The 22,151-nt window shown below is 48.2% G+C and overlaps 1 protein-coding gene and 4 non-coding genes across 5 annotated transcripts; 4 read left to right on the forward strand and 1 right to left on the reverse strand.

Moving 5' to 3' along the window:
• Positions 1-7,281: 7,281 nt before the first annotated feature.
• dennd3a (DENN/MADD domain containing 3a) lies at positions 7,282-18,955 on the reverse strand. The gene is made up of 29 exons (XM_068747139.1): positions 18,875-18,955; positions 18,377-18,523; positions 18,069-18,204; positions 17,447-17,562; positions 17,232-17,362; positions 17,019-17,130; positions 16,768-16,887; positions 16,472-16,570; positions 16,261-16,380; positions 16,029-16,135; positions 15,599-15,754; positions 15,390-15,486; positions 14,997-15,100; positions 14,661-14,866; positions 14,430-14,589; positions 14,198-14,354; positions 13,880-14,102; positions 12,765-12,844; positions 12,446-12,625; positions 12,188-12,358; positions 11,641-11,770; positions 11,272-11,379; positions 10,161-10,258; positions 8,493-8,647; positions 8,290-8,356; positions 8,138-8,210; positions 7,942-8,063; positions 7,703-7,840; positions 7,282-7,628 (listed from the first exon to the last, which is right to left on the reverse strand). The coding sequence occupies exons 1-29, from the start codon at positions 18,953-18,955 to the stop codon at positions 7,434-7,436; spliced, it is 3,789 nt and encodes a 1,262-aa protein (XP_068603240.1). The 3' UTR covers positions 7,282-7,433.
• Positions 18,956-21,231: 2,276 nt separating this feature from the next.
• trnah-gug (transfer RNA histidin (anticodon GUG)) lies at positions 21,232-21,303 on the forward strand. The gene has a single exon. It is a non-coding gene; the product is annotated as a tRNA-His (tRNA).
• A 93-nt stretch (positions 21,304-21,396) lies between these two features.
• trnah-gug (transfer RNA histidin (anticodon GUG)) lies at positions 21,397-21,468 on the forward strand. The gene has a single exon. It is a non-coding gene; the product is annotated as a tRNA-His (tRNA).
• Positions 21,469-21,561: 93 nt separating this feature from the next.
• On the forward strand, positions 21,562-21,633 carry trnah-gug (transfer RNA histidin (anticodon GUG)). The gene has a single exon. It is a non-coding gene; the product is annotated as a tRNA-His (tRNA).
• A 116-nt stretch (positions 21,634-21,749) lies between these two features.
• On the forward strand, positions 21,750-21,821 carry trnah-gug (transfer RNA histidin (anticodon GUG)). Its single transcript has one exon. It is a non-coding gene; the product is annotated as a tRNA-His (tRNA).
• The last annotated feature ends 330 nt before the right edge of the window (positions 21,822-22,151 follow it).

A 22,151-nucleotide genomic window follows, 5' to 3' on the forward strand; every position in this document is an offset into this window, starting at 1 on the left:
GACCATTCAGTGAGTTCCAGAGTCATTTTGTGTTTAGAGGGCAGAGGGGCGGGTTGAACGGCGGAGCGGGCGGGGGCGGCGAGAGGAGGACGGGAGGTGGCGAAGGTTGGCGGAGCTCCTCTGAAAATCCCCATCGATCGGCTGATCAGTCTGCGGGAGGACGACCGCCACCGGGACGCAGGAGGCAAAGCAGAGCCGCAGAGGGAGACGCCCCATTGGTCGGAGGAGGGGAACAAACAGGAAGAGAAACAAACACCAGCATTATTCATTCTGGTCACGGCTTCCGATCATTTTCGTCATCGATTCGTTGATTTACGGGGAAAATAAACAAGAAGTATTATTTCTCGGTCCATAAAATGTGACGACATCGAAACCTCCGTTTTAACCGGCCGATGCCAAAAGAGATTCAGGGCGTAAATAAAAACCCTCAAAGTGTCTCGAGTACAAAATCCAGATTGATTTCCTACCAATCGGCTAATTGATTGAATCACTCCTCGGTGATGAAGCACCAACATCCAAGAAATAAAACCCGTTAAAATAAAAATGAAGGCGACTTTTATCACTTTGGTTGATTAAATAAAAAGCTTTTTACCATGTAAATTGTTCCCGTTCTTAATAAAACCCCCACAGCGGCGCCTAACCGTCAAACTGACGCTTCAGAAAGCAGCCACGCCCTCGACTGTACAAACACAAGTCGTCAGGGCGCACACGAAGACCCGGCCCGACCAGGCCTGACGGGAAGGTCTTTGGATTTGGAAGAAAGGAGCGACGGCGCCGTCTGGCCTCCATCTTTCACGGCTCTCCGGTTATCGGTCCGTGTTCCCGGCGCCTCGGCGGGTTGCTCCATTGTTTCGGTGCGTTTGTGACACGAGTTCGGCTCAGATTGAGTTTCGAGTCAGCGTTCCCGAAGGGAAGCCGGATAAACAGGGTCCCAGAGCGAGATGGGAAAGGGTGTAAAAAAAAAAAAAAAAAAAAAAAAGACATCAGCAGGTGTTTTATAATCAGACAGAGCAATAAAACAGACCCATTTATTCTCAGAGGAAATAAGAGACACTAGGAGGGTCAGAATCCGCCTTATCTGGAGTCACAGAGACACACACACACACACAAACACACACACACACACACACACACACACACACACACACACACACACACACACACACACACACACACACACACACACACATCTATTTTGGTGTTTGGTGTGGAGTGTTTATTCTTGTGCTACGGGCCAGATTACCTGCAACATCGCCATGAGGCTCCCACTCTGTCGGTGACCCCCCCCCCTCCGTGTCCCCCCGTGCCCCCAACATGTGACCCGTGTCCTCTGCGAGTCTGAACTCGTCTAAAACACCCTGTGAAAGTGGGAGATGAGCAGCGACGGACCTTCAACCATCTCCTGGACTTTTAAAAGGCGACTCGAGGCCTTTAAAAGGTTTCCTGTCCGAGCAGTAAAAAACACAAAAACAAAACGCTGAGGAGGAGGAGTCAGCGGACGCCACGAGTCCTGCCGAAGCCGCCAAACAAGAGTTCCTTTTAACCTGAAAGAAGACTGGAACCAGCTTGTTTAGCGGTGAAACTGGTCCCCAGTCAATCTAGCCGTATTCCCAGCATTGGAAGGCAGATGGAAGGGATAAGCACCAGAGCGAGGGGGGGGGGTGCACATGTGCATGAGTTCGGACGACAAATCGCTGAGTCATGATAGATTTAATCATGAATGTGATGCAACGTCCCTGCTGTTCATTCACGATTGCATTCAGCAGAACCGCCGGGGAATACGCTCTCATTTCTATTTGCATGCTAACAAACCGGTAACTCCTGCAGGCCTGAAGGGTCTGACAAGCTGCTTCTGCACAGGAGTCACATTACTGGCTGAATGGACGCACACACACACACACACACACACACACACACACACACACACGCACACACAATAAGAGCTGCACAAACCAGTTTGGGATCCAGTGAGACAACAGCGTGCATTTTCTTATGCATCATCCCACACTGATTAGTTCCGCGTTGCTCAACCTGGACGCTGCCATGGAGTTCTTTGCTTCCCGAAAACAATGATGAAGTTCTCCATCACTGCGAAGTCAAATGTAGCTTCAGGAAAATCGGCGATCCGATGGACCACGGAGGATCTTTGGACTCAACGCAGCAGCAGCAAGACGCTCAGGTTCAAGCAGGCAAAACGTCACCTCCAGAATTCAGACCATTCCAGATCCGAAAGAAGAAGAAGAAGAAAAACACATCTGCCTGCAGAACGACGTGCAAAAAGCATTCAAAAGTCAGAAAGCGTGTCTGAAAACACCAAAACTGGAAGGAGCGTCTGGTTTGCATAATTCAGCAGGTTGTGCTTTTTAGCTTTCATGTTTGTTTAACACTCAAATTTCACACGAACACAAGTCGGTGCCGTTTCTGCGGCTCACATGATCGTCGAAATCAAATCAGACTCATGATTCATTAAGAACCGGCTTCTTTTTTTTTAGTGATCCCGGAGACGGGACATCACGAGGCGTCCATTCCCCCGGTGGTTTTGTTCCGACCGCTCCCGCCTCGCGATGATGCAACGCGGCAACCCGATCCAGAAGGCAGCATCCCCAACTGGACCCGCCTCAAAAATGTGTTCTGTTCCTTCCTTAATAACAACAGACTTAAAAGAAAGAGGGAGGCGGGCTGCGTGTGCGTCACAGAAAACAGCTCGGCGCCTGTTGTGCTCAACTGAGACACCCCGGAAAAAAGATGGGGGGGGGGGGGTTCAAGGAGCAGGGAAATCGTGCAGCCTTGAGAATAGCATAGCAACCAAACCCACCGTGAAAAACCGGCCGGCTAACACTTCCCAGCTGCTGCAAAATAATCGGCTCATTGGTTTCCCCAACAGGAAAAACAAGGAGCGCCGAAGAATGAGGTCTCTGATGCGGGCTGGTCCGTCTCCACAGCGGGCGACCTTGACTTTGAAGAGGTCAAACGGCCTCCGAACTCTCAGGCGTGCTGGACGGCCCTCTTCAGGTGTTTCGGGGAACTAAGCGTTCATTTCTCCGAGCACTTTAAGGCATTACCTTTGTTAAAAGGTAATGCAATAAGACGCTCCACAGCATACACAGTGCGTGTGTGTGTGTGTGTGCGTGCGTGTGCAGCACCGCATGTGACCAGTCACGTCTCTTTGCATCTCGTGCACTCTTCCCGGTGTCTGCTCAGCGCACGTTGACAGTCAGCAGAAATCTCATTGAGAGGAAGTCGCCGCTTTCGCTTCGGCTGATTCAGCAGCAGAACGGCGTCGTTCAAAAACGAGAGGCCGACACGGAGGGAGCGTGCCCGGTGCGTGTGTGTGTGTGTGTGTGTGTGTGCGTGTGTGCACGTCTCTCAGGTCCACCCAAAAAAGGCCAGACCGAGATCACGATGCTGCGAACATGTCATTCTTCTGCTCGAGCTGGTTTTGGTTTTCAGCTTTAACACGTTAAAGGGAAGTCAGAGAGGCCCCCCCCCCCCCCCCCCCCCCGTGAGTGAATCCGAGTAAACAACAACAACAACAACAAAGTAAGCGTTTCTCCCTTTGCGTTTGTGCGTCTGTTCGCTCACCAAGAGGCATCGAAGGCTTCCTGGAAGGCGTCGCCGTTGGCTCCACGCTGCGATCTGTAATCCCTGCGGCCTCGCCTGAAGACGCAGACACGGACACAGGAAGCCGGGTCACATCAAACCCACACGGGACCCGGATCAGTGGATGCTGGTGCGTTCAGGGACACACACCTGATGCACAGAAACGGTCAGACGGTCAGCGAAAGACACAGAATTATAAATAAACAGCATGAACATCACCTGGATGACTAAAGTAATCCGGTTAATCTGAGGAGGAATATTCTACTACCGTTTTAAATCTGGAAAATTATTAATGGATCAATTCAGAGCACTAAAACGAACCACTTTGACGATGAATCGATTCAAACTAAAGATTCTTTTCTCTGGCCGGATTGTGATGAACGCCCCCCCCCCCCCCCGCAGACGTCCAGCGGACATGTGGACGAGGACAATAAAAAAGACAAAAAAGACACACATTGTTCATTTTAAACTCGAGTAAAACCAACTAAACTAAACTCGTCCCGAGCTCAATTAAGAGCCTGAGCTGGTCTCTGAAACTACAGTAAATGCCCCCTTGCCCCCCCCTGCCCCCCCTTTCCCCTCCACCTCCTCCTGCACCAGCAACCTGAGATGCTGCGTCTTCCGCTCGTCCAACGGCGGGTAGAAATTATCTACCGCGCCGCCCTCCGGTCCCCCCCCGGCCCCGCCGCGGTGCGCTGACCGAGCACCGAGCTCACCTCGCCGGGTCGTGTCCGCCGAGCAGTCGGAGAGTCGCTCCGGCTTTTGTTGCATCGGTCGTCCGCTCCGCTACTCCTGCGACGGAAAGCCTGGGCTTTAAATACGCCTTTAAAGGAATATCTGTCGGCACAAGAGACGCAGGGCTGGCTTCCGCCTCATTTGCATACAGGGGGAGGAGCTACGGCGCTGGAGGCTGCGCTCTTAAAGGGGAATGTTAAGCGGCTCATTATTTATGCCGCTTTCAAACAGGTCCGCGTTTGTTGTCAAACTATTAAATTAGTTCCGCCACAAGCAGACTTTGATTCGTTTTAATTTAATTAGAGATACTTTAGTCATTTCGTTATTATTACAGTAAGATAAATGGGAATATTCGGGATTTGGTAGCGCTGCATTCAAATCAGGCTTATCAGCCACTTTTTTTATAAAGTTAAATTATATGTAAATATTTTTTAGTTAATTTAAATGGAGTTATACAACATTAGGAGCCTCACATGCCTCCCCTGTATAATGTATGCATCATTAAGCGGTCGTCTTCCTGTATCATTACTGCATCGTGCTTGAATGGTCAGCAGGGATTGAACAGAGGTCATAATAGAGCAGCTATGATGCTGTTTTTTTTTAAATATTTATCATCTATTTATTGACCAATCCCTACAAGTCTGGAACACATAATAAAAAAAGCTTTGAATTTATTAATGAATCAAAAGAAATTATTTCCAAGCAGAAACGACGCAACAAAGCAGTTCAGCAAGCCCTTACGATGGAACACACTGGTCAGCAGGGCCAGTTTATTTACACTTAAATGAGAATAAAACACGCTTTTATCTCACAATAAAGTCATGAGACCGTTTAAGACAAGAGTCTGTTCACACAATTCACAAACTGCACAAAGGTCAATGTGTTTCGTGTGTCTTTTCAATCATAAAATCTTTATACTGAAGCCTTCTGTTGGTTTATGATAAAACAGAAACTCTGAAAACAGCCCAAGACGTTATTAATCTGAGGAAGAACCGAGCGATCAACCAGCGATGAAGAGTTGGGTGAATGCGGGGAGGTTTTCCAGCGACGGAGAAACCTCGCGAGGAGCAACAAACGAGCGTTTCACGACGAGACAAGAAGAACTGATTTAGTTCATTTGGTGGCGACGCAGCATGAATGAAGTTCATTTATAACGCATCATCTCAAACGTTGTTTTCACCCGACGTCTCCTCTATCATCTGTCCTCGAAGCGATGAATTCTGGCCTTTACTGGAATATTTCCTTTTTTTTTTAAAGCTATTATATTTTCCTATTGTTTCTAATCATCTGATTTGTTATTGTCCTGATGTTTCCTGGTTCAAGCATATAAAGCGATGCCCAAATCAAATCTACGATGTCAGCATGTTTCTTTATTATTATTATTTTGTTTTATGGACGGATGCGTTCAATGTCCTGCTGCCACAATCGGACATCACAGTACCAGTTCGTATACAACAATTTGACCCCCCGGAAATGTCTCCCGTTTGCTTAAATCCACGGTGCCTCAGTTTTAAGAAATACATTTCCATTTTGCAAAAATAAAACTTGCAGTACGTATATGACCAGGGTGATATTTGAAGGCCAGTTTCTTCCTAGCCTTTAGCCTCATAGAATGCTAATTTTTTTATGGAAAATTTAAATACCTGACATCTGCACCAGGTTTTAAAGATTTATTTTAATCCTCAAATAATAACAACTGAAGACCCACAGAAGGGAAATGTTTGAAAATTGTAAAGACAAAGACGTCTCGCGGTTTCTTGGTATGTTCATGACACTTGTCGATAGAATGCAGCAGAATAATAAAAGCCTTTCAAAAGGTGGAAGTAGAACAACCTTTGACCTTTTCTTCATCTGTTGAGGAACCGCAAAGATTCAGAAATAGAACCAGAGCAGAGGAAACGCAGCGCTAATGAGCTAACGAGGCTCAGACTGGCCTTGTACTGCGGGACACTGCGTCTCTGTTGGACAGTTACTGCGTCTCTGTTGGACAGTTACTGCTTTCACACGTCTCCGTTTTCCAAGTCAGGTTTAAAGCAGAAAGCACAATCGCTGTTTGTGAGCCCCCCCCCCCTCCCCTTTTTGAAATAAATATAGCTCTCGCTTCCTTGAATGTAAAAGTTCATGGATCAAAGGAAACTCATTAAGAGCTGCAGGAGACACGGAAAACAATTGATCTGCCGCTGCAGCCGAGCGCACGTTAGATAAAAGAAAATCCAGCACAGGTAGGGGAACATAGAATTACGTAAATCCGTGCATGCACGTGCATTTCTCAGCACAGCTATGACATAAAAACACCTCCATCGGCTCCACAGGAAGGTCAGAGGTCACTCGCAGAGCAGAAACCCTGCAGGGACTCGTGTTGCGTTTGGAACACCTGATCGGGGCGGACCCGGTCTGCTCTCGTTCAGTCCCCATCATCCCGTGAAGAGGAAGCAGGACACGGCGAGCCTCCAAGAGGTCTCATTTCACCCTCACAAATAATATTTACTGATTTTACATCTAGAATACGGAGCATTTGATATTTGAAAACTTGTGTTCAAATTATGCTGCAGCTGAATTTCCCCTCCCATCTTCTGCTGACAGAATGCATCGGTAATAAACGCAAGCCCTGAAACGTCAGTCTTCCTTCACATAATAAAAATAACATTTAAAAGGTAGGAACGATTCGACTCGAATCATTTTGAGTTTATTTGTTAAAGCTGCTGCCTGGAAATAAACTTTAACAAACGTAGAAGCAATGAGGTATAAAGTGTTTGATGTAGAAATACGACACCATGAGATCAGTTCTAGTCGTTTCTATTGAAAGTAATATTGTTACGCTGTTGAGCTAGGCTCCTCCCACAGAGGATCCTCCAATCACAGGACTCCTGAGGAACAGTGATGAGGCTCGGTGTCGCGATGCCTTATGCCCCCCCCCCCCCACCCCCCCACGTAATACTAGTGTGATTAAACAGGGTAGAGTAGAACACTAAATAGTGACAATACTTTAACGTGTATAAACATTCAGTGAAGAACTTCTTCTTCATTTGTCCTTCAGGAACAGGAAATATTCCACTTCCCAGAAGACAGAACGAGCCGCTCGTCGCGTTGACGTCACTCTACTCCACCTTCCAGATAGCGATTTTCCCGTCCTGCTTCCCGGCGCCGCTCAGGACGTACCGGTCCTCGGCGGAGCAGAGCGCCGTCACCTCGTCGGCGTGTCCCTGAAGCTCCTTCAGGACCCGGTAGCGTTCGGCGTCCAGGATGTGGATCTTCCCTTTGGCGGCGCTGCGGCCGACGCCGCCGACCCACACCTGGGGACAGATGGGAGGCGCTCTGTGAGGCGTTCGGGGGCGTGTCTGACGTTTTCGTCCGAACGCACGCTCACCTGGTTTTTAACCCGGATCATGCAGGAACAGCCGCTGCAGTCCGGCAGCGCCACGCGGTGACGCGGTTCGCTCGAGTCCTTCGTGTGCCAAACGCACACTTCTCCCGAGTCGACACAAACGCTCCACAACTCCTCCCGCTGTCAAACACAAGCCCGCGGTGAGGAGAACCAGAACTCCCGCCCGGAGCACGCCAGAGAGAGAGAGAGCGAGAGAGAGAGAGTCGGGTCGTGGGCGGTACCTCAGGTAAGAGCAGCAGCGCGCTGAACGCAGCCGCCGATCCTCGCCGCTGCTGCTCCGGCGGGCTCAGCCGGTGCTTCACCGTCCCGTTCCTCCACACTCCCACGATGCCGTCCCTGGAGCCTGGAGAGGAAGAGCGACGACATCTTCGTCATCATCATCAGCTCCCGGGCGAGAGGCGTCGGCGCGAAACTCACAGCACCACAGCGTTCCATCGCAGCCGGAAACCGACTGCAGGCGGTCGCAGGAGAGGCGGAAGTGCCTCTTCACCTGGAGGATGGACAGGAAGTACAAGCCCGGTGGATGGGAAATGGACAGAATCAGTGGGAGGAAGGGAACTGAAACTGACCTGGAGTGTTGGGACGTCCCACACCAGGACGCTTCCCTCGGCACTGCAGGAGTACGCCACCTTCTGGCTGAAGAGTAGAATACACTTTAACTCCGGTCAACAAAAATAAGATGACAATATGAGGACGGCTGCATTTTGATCGGTTGGACACGGTTGACGTGCGTGCGTGTGCGTGTGCGTGTGTGTGCGTGTGCGTGCGTTACCCATGTTTGTCCGTGTCAGCAGCCAGCCCGGTGACCTCGGCCCTGTGTTCGGTCAGCTGTCGGTTACACACCATGGCCAGCATGCTTATGATGTAGATAACGGAGTCCTCGGAGCCCATCCAGACCTGGTCCTTATCAACTCCCAGCATGCAGTTCTGCAGACAGAGACAGGAAGACTCCGCGAGTTACGCAGCTCCAACTTGGTTTATAAAATATGAGAAGAATCTAAGTTTGAAAACATTAAAGATAACTTTTTTGGATGAATTTTGAGGGAAGGAAACTAATGACCTGCACGCTTCCGTCAACTTCTGGAAATGTAAGATCAGGACTTTAGTTTGTTTTACAAGAGTGGATGTGGCCCCCTGGTTGACAAAGAGGGTACTGCAGGTAGAGGTCATTTAATCTAATATTAAATATTCAAAAGTAATCTGAACTAACAGAACATCAACATAGAATTGCAATGAAATTATTTTTATTAATGTTGACTTAGTATTTTGAATACTCTCAAAGGTTTTTTCCAGTTCCTGAAATAAAAAAATAGATATCGGGAATACTTCAACATCGTCTTCTGAACGTCTGCTTCAGCGTCAACGTGGCCGATATATCAAATCTAATGTGTAATTATTTGCTCGGGGCTTCATACGTCTGGATTTCTCCATGCAGATAAATAAAAAGCAGATCTAAAACAAGTCTTTACCATATAATCAATAGACATAATTAATTATGAATGCTAGCTTCTAAATTTAGAGGATTTGCTGCTTGTTTGACTTAAGGATGATAAATCGATTCTTTTTGCACTGCTGCGCAGACAAAAAACAAACAAACATTTGAGGAAGTTATTTTGAGCTTTGGGGAAATTTTATTTTTCTGTAGGGGTGCAGCAAGAACACAATGCAACTTAGGAAAACACGCACACGTCCCTGTTATTGATATTTTTATTAATGACGTTATTTGACTGAAACAATTCTTAGTCGATTGATTAATAGTGGCAATACTCATTAGTTGCTGCTCTCCTTCCTTATAGTAGGCCAAAGCTAATCGAAGGAAGAATAATGATCAAAGAATAAATAATTTGGTCAAATCAGAAAATTAGCTGAATTGTGGGGGGAATTTGTTGTGCAGTACCAAATCTCTCCACCAGGTGTTAACATTGTCCAGAACATCAACTCGCATCAACCTGGCTTTACAGTCAGACTTTAAGGGCCGGTGGACACGGGCTGTGAGCCAGATTGGGAACAACGTTAGGGTTCATCCGAGACTGCCCTCCTCTCCGAGACCCCCCGACCCCCCCGAGGGAGGCGTCAGGCTCACCGGCTGCCAACGTTCCTCTTTTTCCACCGGCTCGTTTCTAACCCTGACCGTCTGCTGCTCAGGCCTGGAAAGGGAGTTTCCCTCCATGGCGGAGCTTCTCAAAACTATTTCACAAGGAAACCTCCCTGCTGCATCTGTTATGAGATTATTGGAGGCGGTTATCCTGCAATAAATCCAAAGCGACAAGCTAAATCATGACGTCCTTGGGCAGGTGATGATTCCTCAGAGAAGGATTTTGTTATTTTGTTTTTAATGATTGATGAATCTTCATGTCTTTGTGCTCTGTGATTTGGGCTTTGCTTGAACTGTTGTGTTTGTGTGTGTGTTTGTGTGTGCGTTTGTGTGCGTTCGCTCTACCACTCTCGCGTTTCCAACATGGCAGGTGTTTGTGAGGCACCAGCTGGAGGCATCAAACACCATCACCTTGCCTCCACCCACAGACACCCACAGCTGGCCTGAAACACACACAGGCACACGATGCACGTCGGTTACTTCTCAATACGGTCGCACAAACGGAGCTGCAAGTTTGTTCTCTACGATGGGGCCGAGAAATCAACCAGCAGTGCGATCGAAGGTGGGTTGGAGAAAACTAACTTCCTGTATTTTTGAAAGGAGGGAGAGGGAGAGAGAAAAGAGAGGGATAAGGGCGAGGAAAGGCGGAAGGTGTGGTTGGGGGGGTGAACAGGCCATATGCCAGGAATTAAATTCCGTGACCTATATTCACAGCAGAGCGGGGGCGAGGCGGCCAGCGAGGAGCTGAATGGTCCGATCTGTTCTTTTCGCCAGCAGAAATCCCAACGAGCTCCCGGCTACAGAGGAACCCAACGATGTGGGCGTCGCTGGGACGCGAGCGTCCCCCAGTGTGCGTGAGCGCCGGCGTCAGCCCGCCACCAGCCGGGCGCCTAAGCGCCCCCAGATGGCGGGTCCACCGAAGGCCGTGGCTTCATAGCTCTTTCTAAGCTGCTCACGGTCCGTCCAGTTTCAGCTCGACCGGAGGCTTGAAAGCGTTTGTTCAGAAGACGCTGAATCATTTGGGGGTTTTATGATACGGGACAGAGCGTGATCTAAGACTTTACTACACTACAAGCTCACATAAACCTTCTGACGCGTTGCAGTCTGCTCAGTTTTCTCCCAGCTGCAGACGACAAATCAAAGCCCGAGAGTCTGTCTGGCTTCGCTGATTCTTCCCTAATTAGTTCTGTCAAAGAGTTTGTTTACGCGCCGTCGGCTGGTTTTCACTGATGACACAGTATTATAATCTAGGTTTGAGAAGCAGCTTTTAAAATGGCTACCCTCTGAAGCAGGCTGGGGGAGGAAGCGTTGTCGTGGCGCATTACAGGCATCTTTGTGAGTCCGACTAGTTAATGTTGGAGTAGAGAGGTAATGAAAAAGAAGCAGGCTGTGGATCCCGAATGTGAAACCCGACACCGGTCATTGCTGCTTTGAACAGTGAGGAGTGTGTTTGGACCTGGGGTGTAGAGCAGCACATCCACAGACTGAGGAGCGGCGAGCTCCAGCGACGGGTTGATTTTGTGCTTCAGCGTCTCTGCGGTTGTCTTGGGAACCATCATCGGCACTAGAGACACACAAACCGGCGTGTAGCGTTGTAACAAAGGACAATAAAAACTCCGATGAGGCAGCACGAGTTCAGGAAAACAAAGTTGAGACCTGGCCGTTAACTTGTTTTAGTCTCCAACAAAGAATCCATTTAACATCACAAAGGCAAAAATCTTCCACAATGCCTCCACGGTGACAATGTGGGCGGCTCTACGAGCACGCCAGGCTCTGAAAGCAACGCGAACAAGACCAACAAACACTCTTCATCATCTTCCTCTACCTTCCAGCCTGATGCGATCAAAGTGAGCCAGCTTGGACGCAGCGTAGATGGCCTTACTGCTCTGGAGGCTGCCCACCACCGCGTCCATCAGCAAGGCATTGGTCAGAGCCTGCTGCATGTACTGGGGGTCCTGGGGAGCAGAAAGGAGCAGAAAATGGCTGACGTTGGCTGTGAAAGCCGCAGCAGCAGAAAGACCAGCGTCGGACGGGCTGGACGTGCAACCATTACAGATACGAGAGAGAGGGAGGAGGAACTGATGTCACAGTGGCATCGTCTGCTTTCACACAGGAAACGGACCTTCAGCCACACCCACAAAGGTCACTGAGGTTCAAACGTGTGGAATGGAAGCACACAGTCACTCACACAGCTAACACCGGGGACAGGACGTAGGAACGAGCAGGAAGGCCACAACTTCAAAGTACTTCACGCATTTACAAATACACAGCGCGCATACTGCTAAAATGATCTCGCTACCACGGTAACCAATCTCAGCAGGTCCAGGGTCCACACTGGGACTGTCACGCACACCCTGCAGACAGGCCTTCACCTTGTGTTGGTCGGCCATGACGCGGCCAGCCCACATCTCTTTGACCATCAGGTTCCACAGTTCAGTCTCCGTTTTCAGATTGGCCTCAAACGCCTCCTTCCGGCCCTGGACACGCAGCTTCAAGCTGGGGATCCGCAGGAGCAAGAAAGGAGCCGAGGACACCTTCACCTCCTGCAGACAAAGAAAGGATGTGGGTCACTACTCGGGGAAATAGAATACTTTTCCTCACTTTAGGAATTTCACGAGGTTCCGTCTCGCCTCCAAGTCCCGGTACTGCGCCGCCTCCACGTATCCCGGTCGGCCATCCGTGAGCAGGAAGAGCCGCCGCTGAGTCATGGCGATCTTCCCCACACCGCGACTCGTCTTGACAGAAGAGGACAGCTTGAAGACGCACTCGCTGGGCTCGATGTGTTCCAGGACGGCGGCGGGCAAACACACCTTGGAAAGCGCATCGGAAGGAAGTCAGCCGGAAATCGTGAACACAGCTTTGAGAAATTTGTTCTACACCGACGACAGCCAAACTCCTCCCGAGGTCATCGGCGGTTTAACGATTTGGACCTCGGAGGAGCAAACGCACCTCCTGCGCCTCGGCCTCCGTCTCCTTCCAGATGGTGTAGAAGACTCGGAACAGCTCCGGGCCGACCTGCTTCTGCTGGCCTGACACGAACACAGAAGTTCAAAATGGAGGCTGACTTGTGAAACAAACTACATCCGGACTGCGCACCAACATCTGCTTGTAATGTGCCAGAGTGCATTATGGATGGGGGGGGGGCTGTTTACATTGTATTAAAACAATGACACACACTGTACAGTCCTGCTCCGTACACGTCATAAAGACAGAAGCCTTTCTGTTTCAGACCCCAGAAGAAACTGCTATTCTTATTCATATTTATCACATATTAAATTAATTAAACTCGTCTAAAAGTAGCATCGACTTCATCATTGAAAATAAATAGACACATTGTCCAATGTCTCTATTTTTGCATAAAACTAGCAGTGACTGGCGTCAAGTTAGAAACAAAAACTCTGTTTTTATTGAAAGAGAAGAAAATCGGACAAAAATGATTTCTGAAGTTCTGATTGGCTGAAACCAGGCGCCTGACATGCTGAATTGTGTTTCACCAGTGAAGGTCATTTCACCCCAGAGGCCGTCGTTAAAAGCTTTGTTCCAATAACAAAGCATGTCCGGTGAGATAAGCTCCAACTCTAACCTTTCTCCCTGGAAAAATTGTTGGAAAACCGCCTGCTTTAAAAAAAAAAAGAAAAAAAAAAAGAACTCCTTCTGTCCCGACTCCCTCGGCTCTAATCTCAAATCACGAACAAATAACTTGATCCTCTGCTCCCGACTCCAACGTCTTCTTGCATTCCTGTTTACGCTGAGATCACAGCAATGTTCCAGGCGGTGAAAGCGTTGACGCCGGCTCATCGGCGCGCCGCTCAATTCTGCTCGGAGCGAGAACGTAACCGAGAACGACGCCGGAGCCCCGGCTACACCTTTAACGCCAAACATGCACGACACATTCTCTCCTTCAAGAGCGCGCGAGGCAATGATTAACAATGTTCCTGCAGAAAGAGGGGAGGCGGGGGCGTTGAGCAGGATGCGTGGTCGTGTGTGTGAATGCTGCGCTAAATGAACGGCTCCTTGCAGGACATCGACCTTAGAAGACATTTGCAGCAGACGATTCTTTTTACCTACGGTCAGAGCATCAAACAGCCGATGTATCGTCCCTTGGTCTTTCACGATGCCCGACTCCTGGATGCACTTAACGAACTCCTCCGGCTGCATGTATTTCTTCGGCAGCTGGAAGCGCTTCACCGCGGCTTCCTCGTGCTCCTGGGTGTGGTGCGCTCGTTCCCGCTCCTGGTCCCTTTTGACCCGACTGATGAGACGTTTGATTTCCGGTCGCCTGTCCGCCTGTGGAGGCACGTTGTCCGTCACCACACAGCTGATCGATCGATAGACGCCATCCGAGGTCCCGGTTGAGCTGCCGATTGCAGATTACCACCGACCTGTAATCGTTCCGCCTCTGGCAAAGAGTCAACCAACGACTTCACCATCTGAGAAGGGAAGATGTCCGAGTCGGTCTTATAAAGACTCTGGAAGTCCTCCAGCGCATCCAGACGCCTGTTGGACACCGTGTTCACCAAACCACGCAGGTAGTGGTACCTGCAGTGGGCGTGTAAACAGATGAGACCAGTTTTCTTTTACCGGTACACATTCTGCATCGGTTTCAGCCGGTACCTGGCCAGCACGGCAGACTCCTGAGGTGGTGTAGCATTTATAGCCTTTGCCAGAGAAGCGACCATGTCAGAGTAATAGTTCTGGACATAATGGTAGGCCAACGGCGGAGGGAAGTCCGGGAGCCGGAACACCTTTACCGCCTTCTGTGGAAAGTTCAACCCTGGAAGACGATAAAGGAAGTTAGATATCCCTCCGCCCCTGACGGGAACTACTTCCTCCGCCGGTGCTGACCGGTATCAGGCGTTATCTTCCTGAGAGAGGCCGGTCTGCTGGGGCTGATGGCCGCCACGCCGTCGCTGGTTGAGTGGTCCAGGTTGGGCAGGCTGGCTCCCAGCTTCTTGCTCAGTCTGTCGTTGGGACTGGCATAGCTTCGGTAGCCGCTCTTTGAAAGGTCAGACATGAGAGGCCGTCGAGGAGACGCCGTCATGGCGCGGTTCCTGAAGAAACACGAGGAGGAAGCGGCGGTTGAGGCATCCGGTACGGTAGTTTCATTTCCATCTTTGATGACTAGACACCCGTTTGTTAGTGTTGCTAGGTTACAGTCACTCCTCACTTATCACGCCCTACCTGTGCACGTGGCCACGCGTGTTCTGCTCCATGCGGCTGAAGGTGTCCCATTTCCGATTTAGCCTGTCACGCAGGAACGAGTGGAAGATATGAGTGTCTAAGACCTGCATACAACAAAAGAAAGCAAATAAAGGCCTTGTTAGATTATCAGAGTTGTGTGTTTGGCTTAATGTTTAGAGTTCTGGGGAAAAGTATTGACCTCTGGTGACTAACTGAACAACCCTGGACTACGCTTGAGAGGAATTTAGGTTCACTCTCGTTTTCTACTGAGGATCTGTGGCATTCGAGAGTCTGAGAGAAAGCGAGTTGAGATCAAACTCATTTTCATTTGAGAAATAAAATCAGGGGAGGGTTCAATGTTTCTTCACAGCACTGTAAAGTGAGTAAGGGTACCTTTTTGTAAAAAGACTGGTCAGCTGGCTCCCTGGTCCTCAGGAACTCCTCACTGTTAAAAACTCTGTGTTCAGGATTTAAGAAGTCCTGGACGTCTCTGACGAAGGACCGGTTTGGTAAAAGAAACAGAGTGTAAAGCAAAAAGCTTTCTCCTGAGTCGAGTCAGTTTAATTCCATGAATACAACCAACAAAATAGTTTACTCGCTACCTGAAGATGTTGACCACTAATTCCAGGGTGATGTTTTGTATCTGGGCGTTGAGACGTGCCTGCCAGTCTCTGCGTTGGGATCGCAGGGCGTTAGCATCGGTACAGGCTCCGAGGCGACACAGCTCCAAGTCATAGTGGAGCTGGAGACACTCTGCCCTGGACGCCGGGACATCGGGACACCAAGGATGTCACCGAGGATGCAGGACTTTGAATTCAATTACTTTTGTCTTGAATTTATGTGGACAGATTTAATATTTGAATAAAAAATTCTAAAGCTAGCATGAATTCAGGTCCTTAGCTCCAGAACAGAGGACAAGATTAACAGCCAGGAAACGAGGACGGTACATGACCGTTGCTGTTGCTTTGTTCACAAGAAAAACAAACAAACAAACAACAGAATAAAAGGACGAAGCAGAATTCAGAGCGTTACCTGGACGTAAAGCTCTCTGCTGCAGACAGAGGGATCGCCGGTAGGTCAGACCACGACGACTGAACGACGTCATCGTCGATGTTCACCAGGATCAGCTCCTCCGTCTCCTAGACACAGAAGTGAAAATACAAAAGCGCTGAGAAGGTCCCGATTTGAAAAAAATTGCTGAAAACAAGAGAGCCAAGATGCCGATTCCTGTTCCCGAGGAGAAGACGTGGAAAGTTTCACTCACTGCAGCAACCTCTTCAAAGTGGCCGATGTGACAGCCCATCAGGAATGCAGTGGGAGCCATGAGGAAGTCCAGCATTCCTCTGGACAGGACGGGAACGTAGGGCTGCTGCCAGGACAGAGGCTGGAAGGAGATGAAAGCGTAGCGAGGAGAACGCGACGCACCACTGCATCCGAATAAAAGCGTAACTGCGAGACAAGCCCCTCCCTCTGACCTGCAGGTACAGCAGCAAGCTCTCTGCAACCAGAGTGAGTTTGGCCCAGTCGGCGGAGAACAGCACCAGCCTCTGCTCCTGCAGGAGGCAGGAGAGCACCTGGAGGGAGGAGGGGGGAGCCTCAACTGAAAACAGGAAATGACCTAATCCTCTGTGATTAGCTGTACTTTATGGTGTACTATACGTATATAATACTTCTGACGAGAAGCAGTCTCTTTTTTTATAACCGACTACATCTGATGTGGCTTTATTGTATTATATTTATACGTGATACCGGCGACTGCGCGACGCAGCACCTGCAGGAGCGTCGCGTGGGAGAAGCAGAGGAAGGGTAGATGCAGGTCGAGGTCGACGACGGGCCGGTCCTGATCCGCTCTGGGTGGAAGAACCACTTGAAGGGGCCGCAGGTTGAAGGACTAACAAACACACACACACACACACACATTGACCACAAAGAAATGTTGAGATTGGCCACAAGTGGAGTGCAGAACTCAAATGAGACAAGCAGACAGAGGGAGGGGGGGGGGGGGGAGGGGGGGTTCCTGACCACGTGTAGTTGTCCAGGGGGTGGGAGAGGAACCAGGGACAGCTTGGCTGAGAACTCTTTGATCGTCTCCTCGATGTCCGCTTGCCTCGCAGGGCGCAGCTGGACCAGGAGGCTGAGAAGGCGGAGTTAGCGTGGGAGTCATAATGATGAAGGGGTTAACTCTTCATCACGTCACCACAACAAAAACCAGATCATCCGTCATCCTGAGATTACCATGACAAGCAGTCTCTCAGGGCGTTGTAATAGGGGAACTTGGAGATGATGCATACAGCGACGGGCGCATAGAGGCGGGACGTTGAGGAGTTCCCCCTGTGGCCGTTCTGGACCGCACTCTCCCGAGACGACTGGCAGGGACGACAGCCAATGAGAGACGGCGATCTGCACCGTGGTTATTTATGGTTCGTGGTATTTATGTTTTTTTTTTTTACCTGTACAAGCCTGTAGTACTGCACCACAACGCCGTGGGTTCGGTTCCCAAACAAGTCAGTGAAGACCAGGAAGTGATAAGTGTCTTCTTTATGTTCATTGGCTAGCTGGAGGCCACCTAGCCAATGGAAACCAAGATATGATCCTGAGCAGGGTTCAGTTGTATTCGTTTGTAATGTTCCGAGTTTAAATCAACGTCAGAGACATAATAATGAACGGGAAACACAGATTTCCATAAAACATGTCTTCACAAGAGAACCGCGTTAAATATGCTGCAATTATACTTTTCATTTCAGGGATTAGATTTTAATCTGGATTTAACGAGATGAAACAGCGAGGACATTTCAGCACAATGAGGTGATGAAACCCGAGCTTCTGCAGTGTTGTCGACATGTTAGCGTTGTAATTCAGAGTGCATCATTTATCCATGAAGGCTGCTGCTCGGCCAGCATGGCAAACAACGACAAACGACGATACCAAAGCGTTATGCACATCGAGCAAGTGGCACGTCTGGTTACTCAAGATGCAGTCACAACGCACACTGTTGTGTTTACTGAACAAACAGATGTGTGCGACTCCAACACAGGGTGTGCTTTAGCTTGCCACAGAGGACGCACACTATACCAGGGAAACAGAGCTGAGGTAACGCGATGAGGTCCAGATCCTTTGGGACACTGATGTCCTCCGTCACAGAGGACGCATCAGAACGATTGGACGCTTCTCCGTTGGGCGACACCTCCGCAGGACGATCTCGTCTCTTCTGCAAACAAAGCAGCAACAAATGTGGATTCCGTTTTAAATGTGATCAGAGGAATCCAGTTTATCCAAATAGAGTGTCAGAAATAATGGAAAATAAATATCTCTAAAAAAGCTAACATGTATCCACTGCAACTTTATACGTTTCAAGTTTTACATACAAACATTGTGTTTACCTTCTTGATGAAGCTCCTCCTCCTCTGGACACGGCTGAAAGCCGGACCAACAGAGTTGGTCTCCTTGGAAACGAAGGGCGGGGCATGGACCTGCAGGATCTCGGCTTCCAGCGGGGGTAGATCCGTTAACTCGCTCTGCTGATACAGCTATGAGTCGGGATATATTTTTAGACATCAGCATCCAACAAACTAAATCAATCACACTTTACTAATAAATTACTATCAAGTTATTTTGGATTAAATGAAAGCAATCAACAATCAATTGCCTATTTAAAACAAAATTATTGCATCTACTATCAAGAAGCCTTTGTTCTTCAAACTGTACCACAATGGCATTAAAGTACTAACTTTAATATAAAAGAGCAGACGTACTGAGGAGCGTTCTAATGTTATGGATTACTCAGGTATGAAATAATACAGAAGATACTTTGGTGGAGTTGATGTCAACAATGACTATATATATATATATATACACAGTATATGCATATATTTGTATACCTGGTAGGCACATCGAAGCTTATCACCGGAGGCGCCGATCACAACGCACGCCTCCAGCAGTCCGGACGGGAGCGCCGCCATCCCACAGACTGCCAGAAACACACACACGGACGGATCCTTGTTATTTTCGTTTTCCAGATGATTCATGGCGACGGTTCAATGAGTTCATATTTCCACCATGACTCAACGAGTACCAAAGCAAACGGCAATCAGTTCTGAACAAGACCTGACCGAACGACGAAAGTGGAGCTGCAGCAACACAAGATCACTGAGGACTAGCAGAGAATCAAGTCTCAATGCATTAGCCAACACGTAAACACCCCCCCCCCCCCCATGTATGGACACTCACAGCAGATGTTAGGCTGTAAACTGGATTAGTCACCAGAAGGTAGGAAACAAGTTACTGGAACTGGATCAACATCTGGTTTGCGTTAGCTGCAGCTGCAGGGACCTGCATTGTTCTGTTCAACCCTCGTGTCTCCATTTAATCTCCTTCATCCCGCATTTATTATCTCCTCTTTTTTTATTTTCAACTTTGCAACACACTTATTTTTTTTCCTTCACTCAGTCCTCAGGCCATTCCAGGCAATGAATAAGCACCGTGCTGTGCCACGGAAACACACACACACACACACACACACACACACACACACACACATACAGGTTTAAGTAATTTATTCCCTGACATACAGCCAGCTTTGAAAACACACATGCTGGAGTTTTTGTTTGCATTTCTCATAGAGCCCATCGATGGAACAGCCGTTTTACAACCACCTGAACAGGACAGCTGACAGGTTTGAGTGTGTGTTTGCAAAAACACAGTCAAACACGTATTTTAGAAGCAGCATGGGATCGGAGGAAAACAAAGAACATATCGGACTATGCTTCTGTATAGGACCAGTGCTTGCGTATCATTTCGTTATTCTGCATAGACTGCAGACATTTTGAAGGCACGTTCCATGAATTCTTTCGGAATGTCACAAACAGGTTTGTCGACATGCATTTGTGACACAAACCAGGTTTGTCACGAGGTTGCTAAAGCACGTATTATGTAACCTTGACAACACGTTTGGAAATGGTTGCACACACTTAAAAGTTATAAACATTGCCATGACAAAGCGTTTGTATATTGGCACCATCCCATGTTCAATAAAAGGGTCAATGACTTTGATTATTCTTTTTTTTAAATGTCTGCTGTGTATAAATCAGGCTTTAGTTTCTTTTGGTTCAAACACATTAGCAATGCGAGAATTTTGTCTTCTATTAAGAAATATTATTCATGTTTGTTTTCATTAGAAATGGACATAAAAGAGGGTGAATTCTGCCAACATTTACGCGCTTTTATCTAAAAATAACGAGCTAATAATTCACGGGAAAATAAAGAAAAGCATGTAGTAAGAAAATAATGTCCTATTACTATTATTTTGCACAACTTTTTACTATAAAGTTAAATTACTTCCTGACATTATTATTTATTTATTTTTGGAGGGCGAGTGGAAAAGAAACGTCACTAAAAATTAATGAGACTAATCACCAAATCACATAACTGTTTTAATTAATTTAAAATACGCCACCATGTATGAAAACGTCAGTAAACTCAGCTAGCGGTGACCAACGCTAACCTTACGGTGGACCGCTTGTCGACATTACGGTAACGGGAGGTAGCGGGCATGAAACTCACTTGAGGATACCGGTCGGACTTGACTCACCGAAACTAAAAAAAAAAGTGAAACCGACCTGGTTAGTCCATTATTTCCTCCAGAACACGGTAATACTCCGCAGGGACGTTAGCTAGCTCCGGCTCGCTGTCATGAAGCTAAGTGTGAGCGACGGAGAAACTCCTGCCTCGCGCGCCCGCCCGGACATTTGCTGTGATTGAACACTTTCTCGCGCGCGCGCTGTGGTTTGCCGCTGCCCTGTCAAACGGACTTCCTGCGCTGATTTTCAAATTAAAAGCCCTCGTCGTTTGCAGTTCGGTGGATGGTTGCTGATGAGAGTCATTGAATAGCCATGACGCCATCTACCGTGTGATTGATGCGGTGCAGTATATAAAACAGTATTCCTCAGCGGTTGTTTGGACTCTGTTGTGTTTGGGACATCAACCAACGCAAAGTCAACACAAACTGAAATGTTTCATTTCATCAACATTAAATTCCATCACCTATTTTTTTATTTACTTTCCTTTACTCATGTTCTTCTTTTGCAACCGGACCGAGAGTGCAATGACCCTGCTTCAACATCACGGATTTGAAAATAAAGGAGACTTTGTTGAATTTCTGTTTTTGTATTGATGGATTTTCCCAGAGCCAATGAAGAGTTGATCTGCTTTTGCGCTGCATCTGCATCGCAGGTAACCAGCCGTGATCGTATAGTGGTTAGTACTCTGCGTTGTGGTCGCAGCAACCCCGGTTCGAATCCGGGTCACGGCAGTTTTTAATAAAAGTACTGCGTTGGAATTACTGTATGTTCGTGTTTTGTTATTTCTCACTCCCAAATAGTTCAGTTTTAGCCCCTTTGCAGCAGCCGTGATCGTATAGTGGTTAGTACTCTGCGTTGTGGTCGCAGCAACCCCGGTTCGAATCCGGGTCACGGCAGTTTTTAATAAAAGTACATCATTGAGAATACTTTATGTTCGTGTTTTGTTATTTCTCACTTTCAAATGGTTCAGTTTCAGCCCGCCGAGAGCAGCCGTGATCGTATAGTGGTTAGTACTCTGCGTTGTGGTCGCAGCAACCCCGGTTCGAATCCGGGTCACGGCAGTTTAGAATAACAGCAGTATCAAACTATGTCCAAAAGTACTGCGTCGGAATTACGTTATGTTCGTGTTTTGTTATTTCTCGCTTCCAAATTGTTCAGATTCCGTTCCCCCACGGCAGCCGTGATCGTATAGTGGTTAGTACTCTGCGTTGTGGTCGCAGCAACCCCGGTTCGAATCCGGGTCACGGCAGTTTTTAATAAAAGTACATCATTGAGAATACTTTATGTTCGTGTTTTGTTATTTCTCACTCCCAAATCGTTCAGCTTTAGCTCCTTTGCAGCGGCCGTGATCGTATAGTGGTTAGTACTCTGCGTCGTGGTCGCAGCAACCCCGGTTCGAATCCGGCTCACGGCAGGTTTTTATAAAAGTTTCAAACTATGAAATGATTTTTTTTTATATAAATGTACCAATATCTTAAAGTTTTATTATCTACCGATAATAGCTGCTAAATGCTAATACAGTACTTAAACAGAGAGACTCGACGTCGATGGTCGTACCTTGTCTCTTTCGCCCTCCTCA

This window comes from Brachionichthys hirsutus, chromosome 13, assembly GCF_040956055.1.
Source record: "Brachionichthys hirsutus isolate HB-005 chromosome 13, CSIRO-AGI_Bhir_v1, whole genome shotgun sequence".
Classification (NCBI taxonomy): Eukaryota; Metazoa; Chordata; class Actinopteri; order Lophiiformes; family Brachionichthyidae; genus Brachionichthys; species Brachionichthys hirsutus.